The 16,968-nt window shown below is 48.9% G+C and overlaps 1 protein-coding gene across 2 annotated transcripts in view; it reads left to right on the top strand.

The window, feature by feature from the left end:
* The window catches only part of cdk15 (cyclin-dependent kinase 15), a 108,398-nt gene continuing 91,430 nt past the window's right edge, over window positions 1–16,968 (top strand). The window contains exons 1-6 of one of the 2 annotated variants that reach the window (XM_048535285.2): window positions 1–656; window positions 8,593–8,624; window positions 12,955–13,104; window positions 13,714–13,808; window positions 14,003–14,082; window positions 15,197–15,291. In XM_048535285.2, coding sequence (XP_048391242.1) covers window positions 611–656; window positions 8,593–8,624; window positions 12,955–13,104; window positions 13,714–13,808; window positions 14,003–14,082; window positions 15,197–15,291 — 498 coding nt within the window. In that variant the 5' untranslated portion in view covers window positions 1–610. The remainder of the gene's footprint in view (window positions 657–8,592; window positions 8,625–12,954; window positions 13,105–13,713; window positions 13,809–14,002; window positions 14,083–15,196; window positions 15,292–16,968) is intronic. The other variant, XM_048535286.2, reaches the window with a different exon arrangement.

Below are 16,968 nucleotides of genomic sequence, written 5' to 3'. Positions count from 1 at the left end.
TTCAGTCCGATCATCCCGATCTAACAAGAAACAGATAGAATTAGCCCTTCGGGTTGCATCTCCAACCCTTTTGTCAGTGCATTCCAAGCCAAATCAGATTGGAAGTGAAATCCACCCCCAACCCCCACTCTGGCTCTTTGCTGGATGGTTTATTAACAACTGGTCCTGCCTGGTTCAGTTTATGTGGGGCTGCTCGGGGAGCTGTGGACCACATGATATCCGTCCTTCTGAGAAAGTGGGCCCTGTGTACGTTGGGGGCAATCTGCTGGGGCCGGTTTACTTTCCAGTGTATAGTTTATGGTGTGAATACTGAGAATAATTAAGCAAAAAAAGAACCGTGCCTGGGATTAGTTAATCAGTGTGTTGTTTTTAATGTGCCCGCTGGGAAGAGAGTGTGCTTGTTGTGCTGGTTTTTTTTGAAAGGACAGCTGGATTCAGTCATGTGCCTGGACTAGTTATTACGAACACACAGGCAGTGTGGGCCGGCAGCCTGAGTGCTTGCATGGATCCGGTGAGACAGAGTGGAGCTGCCATCTGTGGGCTGCTGGAGCGCCGGGATGCTCTGCTGGTTTAGACTCAGTGCCTCCTTCATCGAAGCAGTGTCTCCGGAATGAAGACCCTCAGGCAGGCTGCAGCGGAGACTCTGAGCCGGTTAGGTGAGCCCTCACTGAACCCATGGTTATTCCCGCCCGATGTCTGTCTGCCTCGCACTCCCACCTCAATGTTATATACACACACTCACACAGAGACAGCATCTTAGCAAGGCTCCCGGCTCTGGATACGCTGCCGATCACTGTTAACCCCTTCCAGGTCAAGGACGGAGGGTTCATGTCCTATCCTCCGAGATGGAGGAGAAAGCGGCTGCGGCATTTCCTCCAGATCCGGGCATCGTTGCAGAAAAGATTGAGGCACTTGCAAACCCCGAAACCCAGTGCAGAGATTACTGCATGATCTTGTGCAGATCCCAATCTGCAGTGCCTTGCTGTGGGATGTTTTGTGTGTGCGTTTGTTTTTGCATATTTTTATCGGTATCATCTTGTCTATGTATGTATGTGAATGTGTTGCTATGTTTCTACGTTTTTTTTGTATGCAGGTGTGTGTATCTGCATGCGTAGATGTGTTTCTATGTGGATGTGTGTTTGCATGTGTGGATATGAATCTGTGAGTTTCAATATATGTATGTATATCTGTGTGTGTTGTGTAAATGGATGTATATCTGTGTGTAGATGTATGTTTCTGTGTAAGTGTGTGTGTATATTTGGAAATGTATCATTGTGTGGATATGCATTAATTTCTCTGTGTATGGTTGCATGCATGGATGTGCGTGTGTGTGTATATGTGTGTGTTTCGGATGCATGTCTGTGTGTGTGTGTGCAGGGCTGTGTCTCTGTGCTGGTGTGTCTATGTTGCTGTGTCTCTGACTCCAGACCCACAGCAAAATGGCTGATACTTAACTGCATCTGAAATGATCCAGGAAGCTGCTTGATCAGATCAAACCCACTGCCATTAGTTCCTGAAGGCCCTGACTCAGCAGCACCATCTCGGGGCAACTGGGGACGAAGAGCTGTAAATAGACTCCCTGGCTAGGACGATTAGATTAGATTAGATTAGATTACCTACATTACCTACAGGCCCTTCGGCCCAACAAGCCCACACCGCCCCTTGAAGCATCCCACCCAAACCCATCCCCATTCCCCTATAACCCACATACACCCAAACACTACGGGAAATTTAGCACGGCCAATCCACCTAGTCTGCACATCTTTGGGCTGTGGGAGGAAACCGGAGCACCCAGAGGAAACCCACACAGGCACGGGGAGAATGTGCAAACTCCACACAGACAGTCACCTGAGGCTGGAATCGAACCCGGGTCCCTGGCGCTGTGAGATAGCAGTGCTAAGCACTGAGCCACCGTGCCGCCCCTATCCTGCAAATGAGTCACCTGCCATGGTTCCACATCTCCAACTACCATTACCTGAATCGTAGAATCATAGGGTCCCTACAGTGTGGAAACAGGCCCTTCGACCCAACACGTCCACAACGACACTCAGAGCATCCCACCCAGACCCGCCCCCCTAATCTACATATCCCTGAACACCATGGGCAATTTCCCATGGCCAATCCACCTAGTCTTGTAACGGCTTGTCTCCACCTGCCCCAATTCACACCTAAATTCTATCACCCCTTTCATCTTTTTCATTTCAGCACTAGTTTTATCCGACTTCTCCTCATTATTTTTCATATTTTAGCCCCAGGATCATTCTGATCCAACTATACTCCCTCCAAAGCCATTATGTCCTCCCTGAGTTATGGAATCCAGTCCCATCACCCTCTCTCTGTGCCATAATCTGATTGGCCGCAGGCCCCAACTGTGAATGAATTGATCCTCTTGGGTTCCGTGTGGGCCTATTCAAAGGGAGATTTCGAGTCCTTGAGGCTATAGAAACTAAACGAAAAGCAGGATTAGGCCATTCAGCCCATCAAGCCTTCTCCATCATTTGATAAGATCATGGCTTATTTGACTGTGGCCTTAAATTCCTGCCAACACCGACAACCCCTAACTCCCATATCGATTAAAAGGCTGTCTATCTCAGCCTTGGACAAACTCAATGACCCAGAACTTCCACTGCTGTCAATTGAAGAGAATTCCAAGGGCTGAGGATCCTCTGAGAAGAGATTTTTCCTCATCTCCCTCTGAAATGGGAAACCCTTAAACTGTGCCCACACTTCTCGTGCCCCCACACAAGGGCAAACATCCTCTAAGCATGGAGTGCTTCGCAGGGCGGCTGCCTGGATCCCCTTGGGGTCGGGGAATGAAGGGCCAGGAGAAGCAAGAAAATCCTATCTTTGAGTGATGTTGGAGAAGCCTTGTAGTGAATCTGCCTTCCGACTTGCTGAGCCTTTGCGGCCCATTCTATCTCGGTCAGGGTTTCGCTTATAGATTCTGGTCTTTCCATGTCCTGGGCCATGTGACCCACCACAAGCAAAATATGGTCACTTTCTCAGAAATGGAAGGGAGACCTGGGATTGAAAATGACCTGCAGCAGGATGTAGAAGGAGATTGCCATGGAAACTATAAGGGTTGCCATGGCGAGTACTCCTTCTCACAGGATAAATGTGTTCTTACTTCACACTTTTGAAGGGGTTGCTCATTGGGTCTTGTGACAGGAATGAGAAGACATCAATGCAGCTTGGTTAAAGACCAAGAGAGCTGAATTAAAGGTAGGGGCTGTGGATTTCCCCTTCAATATTAGGCAGGAGTTGGAGTGTAATGCAGAATCTTTTCTGTTCTCATGTATCATCAGCTCCTACCCCACTTAAAGCATTTACAGATATCACACCAAGATGGAGACTGCCGATCACTGCTGGAGAAAGTGGGGAAAGGCTTAGGGAAGTTCAACATCCAGAGTCAGGAGGAGTGAAGGGTTCAGACTGTACTCCCTGAAGATCAGACCATGAGACGCAGTAGACCATTTGACCCATTGACCTGCTCCATCATTTCATGAAGTCATAGCTGATCTGGTAATTCTGAATTCCCTTTACCCCAATAGCCCTTGACACCCTTACAGAAGAAAAATTTGTCTTGCTGAACTGTGACAGCCCTCGGCAGTGAAAAATTCCACAGATTCACTATCTCGAGAGAAGAAATTCCTCCTGATCTGTCTTAAATGGGTGACTCCTTACTCTGAGACCATGTCCCCTGGTACAGTGCTAATGTACTATTTCCAACACAGTGGGCTGTTAATAAATAGTCTTACATGTTGTACCTTAAACACCTGAAAATGCAAATACATCACATCCACTATTTTTCCTTTATCCATCCTTCTTGTCACCTCCTCAAATAATTCTAATAAATTTGACAGGTATGATTTTCCCTTCATGAAGTCATGCTGACTCTGCTCAATCATGTTGTGTCTTTCTAAATCCCCTGTTATTACTTGTTTTATGACAAGCTGTAATATTTTCCCAATAACTGGCTATTAGGAGGTTAAAGCCAATCTGATCGAAGTCTTCAAGTTATTAACAGGAAAAACACAGGGTAGATAAAGATAAACAACTTCCACTGGTTGGGGATTCTAGAAGTAGGGGACAGAGTCTGAGAATTAGGATTTGACCATTGGGAAGAGACGATAGGATGCACTTCCACCCATAAAGAGTAGGAGAGGTTTGGAACTCTCTTTAGATAAATCCTTGTTAAACAAAAATATTAAGGGGTATGGGCTGAAGGAAAGTATATGGAGTTAGGCCACAGATCAGGTATGATCTTAGTGAATGGCAGAACATGCTCAAGGAGTTGAATAGCCTACCCCTTTTCTTATAGGTACCTATTTCTTGTCTCTTCTCCTTCCTATTAACATAATTGAGATTTTTGAAGAAGTGATGACGAGGATTGGTGAAGGCAGAGTGGATCGGCGTGGTCTATATGGACTTCAGTGAGGCATTCAACAATGTTCCTCATGGTAGACGTGTTAGCAAGGTTAGATCACCAAGTATACAGGGAGAACTAGCCATTTGGTTGCAGAACTGGCTTGAAGGAAGACGACAGAGAGTGGTGGTGGGGTGTTACTATTCAGACTGGAGGCCTGTGGCAGCTGTGTGTCACAAGGATCAGGGCTGGGTCCACTGCTTTTTGTCATTATATGTGTGATTTAGATGTGCACATAGAAGGTACGGTTAGTGAGTTTGAAGATGACACCAAAATTGGCGTTGTAGTGAAGAAGGTTACTTCAGGGTACAATGGGATCTCGATCAGATGGCGCAATAGGCTGAGGAGTGGCAGATAGAGTTTAATTTAGGTAAATATGAGGTGCTGCATTTTGGAAAGGATTATCAGAGCAGGACTTGTACACTTAAGGGTAAAGTCCTGGGCAGTGTTGCTGAACAAAGAGACCTTGGAATACAAGTTCATAGTTCATTGAAAGTCGAATCACAGGGGTAGGCAGGATAGTGAAGGCGGAATTTGATAACAGTTGCTTTTTTTGGTCAGTGCATTGAGTATAGGAGTTGGGACAGTTGCAGTTGTACAGGACATTGGCTAGGCCACTTTTGGAATACTGTGTTCTATTCTGGTCTCCCTGCTTTAGGAAGGATGTCATGAAATTTGAAAGGGTTCAGAAAAGATTTACAAGGATGTTGCCAGGGTTTGAGCTATAGGGAGAGGCTGAATAGGCCGGGTCTATTTTCCCCGGAGTATTGGAGCCTGATGGGTGATCTTATAGCAGTATGCAAAATCATGAGGGGGCATAGATAGGGTGAATTGCCAAGGTCTTTCTCCTAGGGTAGCAGAGTCCAAAACTAGAGGGCATAGGTTTAAGGTGAGAGGGGAAAGATTTAAAAGGGACCTGAAGGGCATAGGGCGGTGCGTTTATGGAATGAGCTGCCAGAGGAGGCGGTGGAGGCTGGTACAATTACAACATTTAAAAGGCATCTGGATGGGTAGGTGAATAGGAAGGGTTTAGAGGGATATGGGTCAAATGTTGGTAAGTGGTACTAGATTAATTTAGGATATCTGGTCAACATTGACAAGTTAGACTGAAAGGTCTGTTTCCATGCTGTACAACTCGATGATCCTTTAAGTAAAAGGTGTTACATTGGCAGTTTTGTAATCCTCTGGGACTTTTTCTATGTTTTTTAGTGCAGTTTCTTCCACTCTGGGTTTTGCTATCCAAATAGCTGCCCTCTAATGTCGCAATATGCTTTTGCTTTGTAGGCCTACATTTCCCCTCTCCCAAACCCTTCCCCCTCGATAACCTCAGACTAGACAGGACACTGGTGCCAGCACAGTTTAAGTGAGGTCCATTCCAGCAGAACAGCTCCCTTCTACCCCGGTACTGGTGCCATTGTCCCGTGAACTGAAACCCACTCCACACACACCAATCTTTAAACCACCCATGTTCACTGCTTGACTTTATTTACCCTCATCCAGTCTGCCTGTGGTTCAGACAGTAATCCAGAGAATATCACTAAAAGGGTTCCGCCTTCTAATTTAGCTCCTAGCTGTTCAAAACCTTTCAGCAGAACCTCCTTTCCAGTTCTATCAATGTTGCTGGTACCAACATGTTTGACAATAACTAGGTCCCTCCCATTTCCTCCCATTCCACCTTCTGCAGGGCTGGAGAAGATGCCCTTAATCTGGCACTGAGCAGGCATCACACCCTTTGAGATTCCGGCTCACGGCTGCAGAGATCACTATCTACCCCCTAAAATCATTCTGACCCCTGCCCCCACCCAGTTCCTCCTCCAACTGAATGGCACTCTGTACGAAGCTACTGTGGCCAGTTTACTCAACTCTCTGCAGTCTCTATTCTCATCCATACAGCTTGCCTCATAACTGTTGGACAACTGCAGGGGTCAAGGATCCTCAGTTGCAACTCCAACCCCTGTCCTCATACTTGCCTTATCCTGTTGACCTGAATTGCAGAGCAGCTTTGAATGACCGAGCCTGAGGGCTGTCTGACTGCCGTCAAGTGAAAAGTGTCCAGGTAACTTCCCGTTTCCCTGATCTGGCGCAACATCTGCAGTTCTGAATGGACCTCCCTACCTCAGATCTGAAGCTGCTCGATCTGCAAACGCTTGGATTCAGACGTGCTTGCTCCAGGATACATTAGTGTCCAGCTGCATACACATGCTATAGCCACAACGCATCACCCATCCTCCCTTCACCATTGTGTCTGATTCAATTCAAAAATTAATTATTTTAGATTTGCTACATTTTACACTTGAATGATATTTTTTGTGTTTATAAAATAAGAAAAATCACCAGCATCAATTTGACACTTAGGTAGCTATGAGAAGGAAAGAGAGATGAGAAGAAGAAAACCACTAGGGGCCGAAACACAAACTGAAAACCTTACTTTTACTTGGAAGGCTAGAAACATTGACTGATCCGACTCTGCTATTAGCTCCTTCCCTTGTTCTCACCTGGTGCTGTGGATTGGGACATCTCTCTGCTGCTGGTCTCACTGTAGGTCGGCCTCTCAGTCCTCGACTTTATCCTCTCCCACTTACGTCTTGATCTGAAGGGTTCGCTCCTTTCAGTAAAGCCTTAGATAAAGCACCACTGCCCCATTCTGCAGTGAACTCCCAAAGTGAACCAAATTTCCAACAGGATAGTCACTTACCCAGCTTTCGTCTCACTCCTGCGCCCTGACTGTGCACCTTATTGACCATGCAGTGGAAGTATTTCCTTTCTTATATGGATCTGCTTAGAGACACCTTTTAGCTTCAGTGATAATGCCTCATTTAGTTAGAGGAAATTCAGGTGCTTGAATTTTAACAGTCAGATTCAGGCAGGAATTACTTCCTTTAATTAGGCTGCTTTAAATTACTTTAAAGGCTACTGTCTAAATTTGACCTTCAAACTGAACTTGAAAAGGGTCCTACCAGTTGAATTGCTTTTGAACCAAATTTCCAAGAGCACTCTCATTCAGACTTCATCTCCCTCCACTGAGATCTGCTGTACTCTGACCATTACTGATATACTTGCCATGGGGGAAGTGCAGTGAGCGTTCACCAGACTGATCCCTGGGGCCTTGGAGTTGACATCTGGGGTAAGATTGAGCAGGCTGGATTTGTATTCCCTGGAGTTTCGAAGAACCAAGAGACCGTCTCATAGGAACTTGCAAAATTCTTAGGGGGCTCAACAGTGCAGATGCAGGAAGGATCAATCGGGACACACAATCTCACAATAAGATGCAGACCGTTTGGGATTGTGATGAACAGGCACTTCTTCACTTAGAGGGTAGTTAATCTGTGGATTTCACTACCTGAGAGGGCTGTGGAGGCTCAGCGGTTGAATATGTTCAAGACAGAGCTCAATAAATTTCTGTATTTGAAGATAGCGAGATATGGGGACAGTGTGGGAAAATGGCATTGATTGTGGTGGATTGATCATGATCTAGGTGGAACCGGCTCAAGGAGCTGAGTGGATTATTCCTGTTCCTGTGCTCTTGTCACCTCTAAACACAACTACTCCAGTGCACTGCTGGATGCTCCCCCATGTTGTACCGTTGACGTCATCCCAAGCCCTGCTTCCTATGGCCTGACTTGCACTAAGTCCCATTCCCCTACCAGCTCTGTCCTCATCCGGTCCAATACCCTAGTGAAGCAACTCTTTGATTTAAATATTCACGCCCTTGTTTTTAAAAGGCCTCACTCCTCTCTCTCTCTGCGATCCTACAACTCTTCTGGTCTCTTGCGCGTCCCGGGTATGTATCACTTCACCATCACTAACTGTGGTTTCAACCAGTTTCACGTGCGAATTCCTTCCCAAACCTCTTCAACTCTCAACCTGTCTTTTTTTAAAAAAGAAATCCCATAAACCTGCCCTTGTGCAGAAGATTTTGACCACTTGACCTTACAAGGCAGATTGTCGCACTTTTGTTTCATTGTGTTGTTGTGAAGTGGATTACTTTGTTATTTTACAGGAGCTGTATAATTATAAGCTGTAACTGTTGGCCAGCTATTGAGATGTGCAGTGAAATCCGAATATTTGCCATTCTTATTTCTGTTTCTGCTTTTCCTTGTTCTCTTACAATTGACTATATTGACCAAGTTCTTCAGAACATTCACTTTGCTGTTTATTCTTAACAGGTCTGACCCAGCGACACCCTGGATACAATGAGGTAAAGGGTTTCTGCTGCTCACAGACAGTGAGGTTGAGGCCACTGAGTTTTTAAATTGGCTCTTGCTTTACTGAGGGCTGACCTATGTTGTTTGCCTTGGGAGAAGACTGAGGGTTTGAGAGTGCTGAATCGATTGGGCAGATGAGGAAGAATGGAGAGGATAGTACAGATCTTCCCTGTATCCCGTCACTTCCATCCACAAATTGACTGAAACCCAACTCTGGGGGGTGGCAGGGAGTGGCCTGGCTCCAGGGGTGTTTAGCCTCACCCCCTCCGTTCTGGCCCCACCCCTTCCATTGGCTGCTTCCCTTAGCACCACCCTTCTCTCGAGCCCCACCTCTTCTTTGTCACAGTCATAGAATCCCAACAATGCAAATGGAGACCATTTGGCCCATCAAGTCCGCCCTGATCCCCTGAACAGCATCTCACCCAGATCCACTCTGCCACCCTATCCCTGTAACTCTGCCTAAACACGGCTAATCCACCCAGCCTGCACATCCCTAGCTCCACCTCCTCTTCCCTACCTCCACCCTGTCCTCAGAACCACCTTACTCTTCCCTAGCTTCTTCCTCCCACACCACCCCTGTGCCCTGACTCCACCCCAATGGTCTCTAACTGCTCCCCGAGGACCTGACACACTCCACCCTCTTCGGGCTAATGTTCCTCTCTGCGCTCTCCTCTCCTCTCATCTCCATCTAGCCTTTTCTTTATTGCAGCCCCCCCCCCACATCTCGGGGGAAAAGCTCCATTCCACACTGGGCTTCACTCCAACGACCTGCTGTATTCCCTGGGTCGTTAGCTCTTCCCTTGCTGAAGAATGGTCGGTTGCCTGGGCAATAGCACCCCAGCCCCGGCACCTTTTAGTCCCAGCTCTCCCTCCTTGGGAATAGCCCCCCACCCCCAACTTTAACTCCACTCTGCTGGGTTCCTGTTCCAACCTTCCAGCTATTTCAAAGCAAAGTTCCAAACTCACGCGACAATCCCAGTTCCTTTCCTGACTCCATCCGTTTTGTCCATCTCTTTACCTCATCTTTGAAATCTCTATTATCTCGGCAGGAATTTGGTTACGTGGAATATCTCCTGAATTCTTGTCCGACATCGCCATTATATTCTCTCATCCTGACCAGCCAGCTTGCCTGGTAAATGATGGGCTTGATGCTCGGTCTGTTTTGTGATATTTTTGTCTCCTGACGAGAGAGAGAGAGAAAGAGAGAGCCTTGTTGTAACAAGTCATGGGACTGTAGCCCTGTGCCTGAGCAGTGATAGGTTTAAAGTCTAGCTCTACGGCTTCTGTACAGTGAGGAAGATAATGTCCAAGAGAAGGGCCTGGGGAAGAATCTGCTGCTGCAGTTCAGGCTCTGAGCGCAGTCTGGCGAATGGAGGGGATGCTTCCTTTGAGGTAACTGCACCCTGTCAGCGATCACCAAACATGGGGAAAGAAAAACACCAGCAATGAGATGTTGGTGTTAATGCTTTGAAGGGGAAGCCCTTTCGCAGCGGAAGCACGTGGAGAGTTGTACTGATTGGGTGGGATGAGGAAGTTTGGAGAATAGGCTCAAGTGGGTTTCGTCTGAAGAAGTTACCTTCCTCCCTTCACCCATTATCTCTCTTCCTCTGGGTACTCTCAGTTTCCTCCCACAGTCTAAAGATGTGCAGGTTAGTGGATCGACCGTAATAAATTGCCCGTAGTGTTCAAGGATGTGTAGCTTAGGTGGGTTATAGGGGGATGGGTTTGGGTGGGATGCTCCAAGGGTCAGTGTGGATTTGTTGGGCCGACAGTAGGGATTCTATGGTAAACCCTGGCTATGGGAGGGTTGGGACGAGTGGTCTATTTCTGAGATAATAAAATGTGAGGCTGGATGAACACAGCAGGCCAAGCAGCATCTCAGGAGCACAAAAGCTGACGTTTCGGGCCTAGACCCTTCATCAGAGAGGGGGATGGGGGCAGGGAACTGGAATAAATAGGGAGAGAGGGGGAGGCGGACCGAAGATGGAGAGTAAAGAAGATAGGTGGAGAGAGTGTAGGTGGGGAGGTAGGGAGGGGATAGGTCAGTCCAGGGGAGACGGACAGGTCAAGGAGGTGGGATGAGGTTAGTAGGTAGCTGGGGGTGCGGCTTGGGGTGGGAGGAAGGGATGGGTGAGAGGAAGAACCGGTTAGGGAGGCAGAGACAGGTTGGACTGGTTTTGGGATGCAGTGGGTGGGGGGGAAGAGCTGGGCTGGTTGTGTGGTGCAGTGGGGGGAGGGGATGAACTGGGCTGGTTTAGGGATGCAGTAGGGGAAGGGGAGATTTTGAAACTGGTGAAGTCCACATTGATACCATATGGCTGCAGGGTTCCCAGGCGGAATATGAGTTGCTGTTCCTGCAACCTTCGGGTGGCATCATTGTGGCAGTGCAGGAGGCCCATGATGGACATGTCATCAAGAGAATGGGAGGGGGAGTGGAAATGGTTTGCGACTGGGAGGTGCAGTTGTTTGTTGCGAACTGAGCGGAGGTTTTGCAGAACACCTCCGCTCAGTTCGCAACAAACAACTGCACCTCCCAGTCGCAAACCATTTCCACTCCCCCTCCCATTCTCTTGATGACATGTCCATCATGGGCCTCCTGCACTGCCACAATGATGCCACCCGAAGGTTGCAGGAACAGCAACTCATATTCCGCCTGGGAACCCTGCAGCCATATGGTATCAATGTGGACTTCACCAGTTTCAAAATCTCCCCTTCCCCTACTGCATCCCTAAACCAGCCCAGTTCATCCCCTCCCCCCACTGCACCACACAACCAGCCCAGCTCTTCCCCCCCACCCACTGCATCCCAAAACCAGTCCAACCTGTCTCTGCCTCCCTAACCGGTTCTTCCTCTCACCCATCCCTTCCTCCCACCCCAAGCCGCACCCCCAGCTACCTACTAACCTCATCCCACCTCCTTGACCTGTCCGTCTCCCCTGGACTGACCTATCCCCTCCCTACCTCCCCACCTACACTCTCTCCACCTATCTTCTTTACTCTCCATCTTCGGTCCGCCTCCCCCTCTCTCCCTATTTATTCCAGTTCCCTGCCCCCATCCCCCTCTCTGATGAAGGGTCTAGGCCCGAAACGTCAGCTTTTGTGCTCCTGAGATGCTGCTTGGCCTGCTGTGTTCATCCAGCCTCACATTTTATTATCTTGGAATCTCCAGCATCTGCAGTTCCCATTATCTCTGGTCTATTTCTGAGCTGCACGTTCCGTGCAATTTTACATGAAACACTCGGTGGTCTGTCCGCACGAGAACTGTGCATGACAAAGGCCCATCCTTTGGGTAGCATTGCGAGGGGAACTCCAACCGTACAAGGCAGGAAAGGTCAGGGAGGGGGCAGCAAATAGGAGCTGCAGTCGCTGGGAGACCGGGAATTAAGCGCAGTGCTCAAAGTGGCCCCAATTGTTGGTCTGCATTTGAAATCTTCAGATTTGAACCACTGTCATCTAAAGCCTTGCTCGGGTTTTCGCCCTGTGTTATGCATTGTGAAGGGGAAGGTCCCAGCAGGGGTACTGTTTCTTTAATGGCTTAATAATTGTGCGGGTCATTATCGCTGTTTTCAGCCCGGCCTGCATGGAATCACGAGCTGGCAATGGCCCTACTCACTGAATCGGGCCTGGGTGGTGGGGGGGGTGGTGGTGGGTGTGGGGGCGGTAATCCCTTCCTCAACAACAAGCCCCTCCCATGTGAGGGACTGGGGTAACCACACCCACTAACAACAGGCCCCTCCCACATCAGGTGCTTGGCTCCCCCCCACCAGCAAGCCCTGTCCAGTTTGAGCTGGGGTAACCACACCTCCTAACAACAGGCCCCACCCACATCAGGTGCTGGGGCTATGCCCCACCAGCAAGCCCCTCCCAGTTTGAGCTGGGGTAACCACACCCCCTAACAACAGGCCCCTCCCACATCAGGTGCAGCAGCTATCCCCCACCAGCAAGCCCCTCCCAAGCTGGGGTAACCCTGCTCCTTACTGTAGGAGCTGGAAGAACCTTAATTATAACATCCACCGCCCCCTGCCCCCCCATATTATGGGAGCCTAGCTGGTCGTGTCCTGTGCCTACCTGGATGATGCACTGAAGTCTCCGGAATAATGGGCCTTGAATCCATGACCTTCTCTCCCAGAGAGTGCGCTGCCCATTGAGCCGAGCTGCAAGGGGGCAGGAAGGGCGAGGGTGGTCGCTGGTGGTCATGTGCCGTTGACCGGGGAGGAGGCCCGTGGGCTGTCTTGAGGCTGACGTTTGTCACAGCGGTGGGCGGTTAACTCGGCATGTGTCCCCAGCACTGTCTCGATACGAACGCTGTTTTCTCTTTTTGCAGCTGACTGAGGTTGCTGAGTCGCCGAGAAGTCCGTTTGTCTGCGAGCCCCGTCTCTACCACACACTGCAGGCCCAAAAACCCAGCAGGCACAGGAACCGCAGCCACAGCATTCCGATAGGGTGCAAGAACTACACCCAGGGCCTCCAATGGGTACGCTGCATCAACACTAATCTCCATACAACAGCCACTATCCTGTACAATAGGTCGCCTCCTCCCCAGGTCCGCTAATCCTTAAGATAATTCTTCCTGTTACTGTGTTTCCCCCTCCCCCGATTCCAAAACCGGGAGCCCTCCCTGGACCTGTCTGTGGGTTGAGCAGTGTCAGCTGTGGCTCAATGGGTATCACTCTCGTCTCTGAGTCAGGGAAGTTCTGGGTTCAAGTCCTGCCCCGGAGAATTGAGCTCGAAAGTCAGGGCTGCAGCACCAACGCAGCGCAGAGCTGTAGGAGGTGTCATCGTCCAGACAGCCTGTTAAATGGTGAGCGCCCCCCCCCCCCCCCCCAAGCCCCGTCTGCCTTCTTGGAATAGCTGAAACGTTGACCCTGGTGTCTTGGCCAACATTCGTCCCTCGACCTACATCATTAGAGCAGATTATTTTGCTGTTAGTGGGGGCCTGCTGTGCGCCGATTGGCAGGTGTGTGTTTACAACACTAACTGCACTTGAGGGAGCACTTTATTGGCGACAGGTTGGTCCTCAGGCTGGCAAAATGTAAGCCTTTCGTTGAAAGAAAACTGCAATGTTAGTTCTTGTGTATTTCAGAGAAGTGGCCTACGATTTGGGACCGCAGCCTCCTATCTAAACCTGGAGAAACTGGGGGAAGGATCCTACTCCACCGTGTACAAGGGGATCAGCAGGTTAGTCGGTGATGTTTTTCATCATCCTCCTTGTCTCCATTCCACCTGCCGCGGTCCGCTAAAGACTGCGTTCCCTAGCCTTCCAAACCTTCCCCCCAACTCCCCAGCGTCCCTCCAAGAGAAGGAATCAGTGTTTGAAGATGCGCTTAAAACAAAAATGAAACAGATGTTAACCGTCCTCTCACTCTGCGCAGGATAAATGGCAACCTCGTTGCCTTGAAGGTGATTAAAATGCAAGAAGAAGAAGGTGTCCCTTTCACTGCAATCCGTGAGGGTAGGTATACAGTGAGGGTGTGTAATATATAGCATAATGCACTCCAGTCAAGCATGGTACAGAATAGCAGTGTAAGTCAAGGCAGTGGGTACAGATGAGTTGCACATACCATAATTGTAGGTGATCATACGACGTGAGTGTTATATGTACCGTAATTCAAAGTGGTCAGGGTGGGATGAGGGTGAGTTACATATACTGTAATTAATTCCAGTGTGGGATTGTGCAGAGTAAGAGTGCAATATCTGTGCCATAGTTCACAGGAGTGAGGAGTGGTACAGAGTGAGGATGTGTTATATGTGCTGTAATGCACTCTAGTAAGGGGTAATACAGATTGAGGGTGTGTTAAGAGCACTGAAATTTACACCGTGGAGAGATGGCAGGGTACGTTACATATACTGTGTGTCTTTGCAATGTGTGGTAGCTCAGAGTGAGGGTATGCAATATATATTCAATATAAATCATTGTGGTGTGTGGATACAGAATGAGGGTGTGTCATATATACTGTAATTTGTAGCAGAGGTGTTAGGGACAGACTGAAGGCGTGTACAATTCACTCCAGTGAGTAATGGTAGAGATTGAGGATGTGTTTTGTATGTCATAATTTGCTTCTGTAAATAATTATACAATGGGGCTGTGTTATGTATACTGTAATTCACAGTAGATTTAGAATGAGCGTGAGTACATTTACCGCAATTCACTGCAGTGAGGGTAGGTACAGAGTGAAGATGTGTTAGAGATACCATAATTCATTGCAGCAAGAGATTGTATGGATTGAGGATATGTTATATATGCCATAATGCCCCCTCCTGAGGTTGGGTACACAGTGACAGAGTACTGTATATGCGGTGCATCATTGCAGTGGGGGATGAGTTGGAGTGAAGGTCTGAAATGATTATCATACATCATGGCAGGCCCCAGAGTAAGGAAATGTTATTCAGTACAGTAGGGGGGGGGGAATGGTACAAAGATGGAGTTATTCGGTGCGGTGGGTGGATCAATGTGAGTGAATACTGCAGGGAAACAGGGTGGACTTGCTATTCTGCATGACCTTTTCTCTATTCCTGGGAACGAAAGAAGGCCTCGACTCTGAATGCTTTTCCCCTTCTGTCTGCAGCCTCGCTACTGAAGGGTTTAAAACACAGCAACATTGTGCTTCTGCACGACATCATCCACACGCAGGAGACTCTCACCTTTGTCTTTGAGTATGTGGTGAGTTTACAGCAGCCAGAAGGGACAGGGTGAAGTGTGTGTGTGTGTGTGTAAAATCAAACAGAGCTGCGGTGTGGCGATTCAACACTAGTTTGTATTCAGGAGCAAAGAGAAAGGGGAAAGCCAACTTTTTTTGTGCAGAGACTGGAAGGAGTGAACTGTGTGATGTAGTCATTAGTGAACAAGACTTAAAAAAATATATACAGAGCCCGTGGACAGGATTTGGAGCTTGGTGCCCTGAGTTAAGAACTAGTATCGCTCATGCTCATACAGTAAAATGACACATGGTATTTCACAGGGGTGAGCTGGGACAAAACGTTGACGTCCAGTCACACAAGGAAATCGTCAGGACGGGCGTCCAAGAGCTGGCCCCAGCTTCCTGCGTTTCAAGAAGGGTCTCAAAAAGGGGGAAGAGGGAGGTAAAAGAAAATTCCAGAATCCAGGCCCACAGGACACGGCCGCCGATGGATGGGGTCGGGGGGGGGGTGTAGAGCTGCAGAAATAGACTCAGGGTTGTATGAGAGTTCTGGGGAAGGCAGAGGATTTCGGAGACATGAGATTTGATTTCTGCTGAGGCAGGAGGTGGTGGGAACAAGGGCGGTTCACCCCTGGAGGTTGTCTGGTTGGTCCAGGGCTTCAGCCCCAGGAGGCACCGTGTGGTAGCCTGCGATACAGCGACAGAACCACCACAGACACAATAACGTGGAAAGCTCACAGCAGGCGGGGAGCGAGAGGACGAGGCACAGATGCCGTGATCCACAGGGCTGTGCCTGGGAGCGGGGGCCCGGGAGGGCAGGGGGGGAGATGGCCCACAATCAGGGTGCGGATCAGATTTCCCTTGGACATGTTTTGCAAAGGGGCAGATGCGACTGAGGACCTCTGTCCTGGGGAGAAGTGAAGATGTACATACAGGACAGGGCAAAGCAGGGAGAGAGGATTTTTTGTTTGGTGCTTGTGGTCGTGAGAATTGCCGATACCTCAAAGAAGTAGTCGACTGTATTCCGAGACATTAAGGATCCCGAAGTCAATTCAGCGGGAGCAAGAGCCCAGTGGAGATGGGGGGGCATGGTGGGACGGAGAGGACGGAGAGTCCAGCGAGGGTCGGGGGTATCAGCCCTGGGATTTTCGAGCTGACACGTGGGGGTGAGAGGAAGCGTTCAGGCTGGTGGGGCCTGTGTTTGGATGCGCCGAGGCATCTTAGCTGGGCACTCCGAAGCACGTTAACGGGATCTATAAGAACCCCGGGCCGAATGGACTGTTTCTGAGTTATGGATGAAGAGGGGAAGAAGTGACCAGTTGGGCCTGTGCGGGTAATCTTAGGCACCATGTGAGATCCCGAAGGTACTTGGGAGAATGGATGTTGAAAGGAATTTTTCCTCATTATGAGGGGAGACTAGAACTAAGGGACACAGTTTCAAAATAACAGTTCTCCCTGTTATTGGCAGATGAGATTAGTTTATGGAGCTCTGTGGGGGTGTTATTCAATATTTTTAAAGGCAGAAATAGATAAATTTGTGACCTACAAGGGAGTTAAGGTTTTACAGTGCAGACCGGCTGAGTCCCGATTCGATCAGCTGTGATATTAATGCATGGCAGAATGGGTTTGAGGGAGCTGAATATTGCCCCCCCCCCACAGCCGGCTTGTGGCCGCATGTCTGTACTTTTAAAGGAGAGAGG

This window comes from Stegostoma tigrinum, chromosome 7, assembly GCF_030684315.1.
Source record: "Stegostoma tigrinum isolate sSteTig4 chromosome 7, sSteTig4.hap1, whole genome shotgun sequence".
NCBI classification, from domain to species: Eukaryota; Metazoa; Chordata; class Chondrichthyes; order Orectolobiformes; family Stegostomatidae; genus Stegostoma; species Stegostoma tigrinum.
The sequence above is the reverse complement of the archived record's forward strand: the minus strand, read 5'-3'. Positions and strand labels throughout refer to the sequence as shown.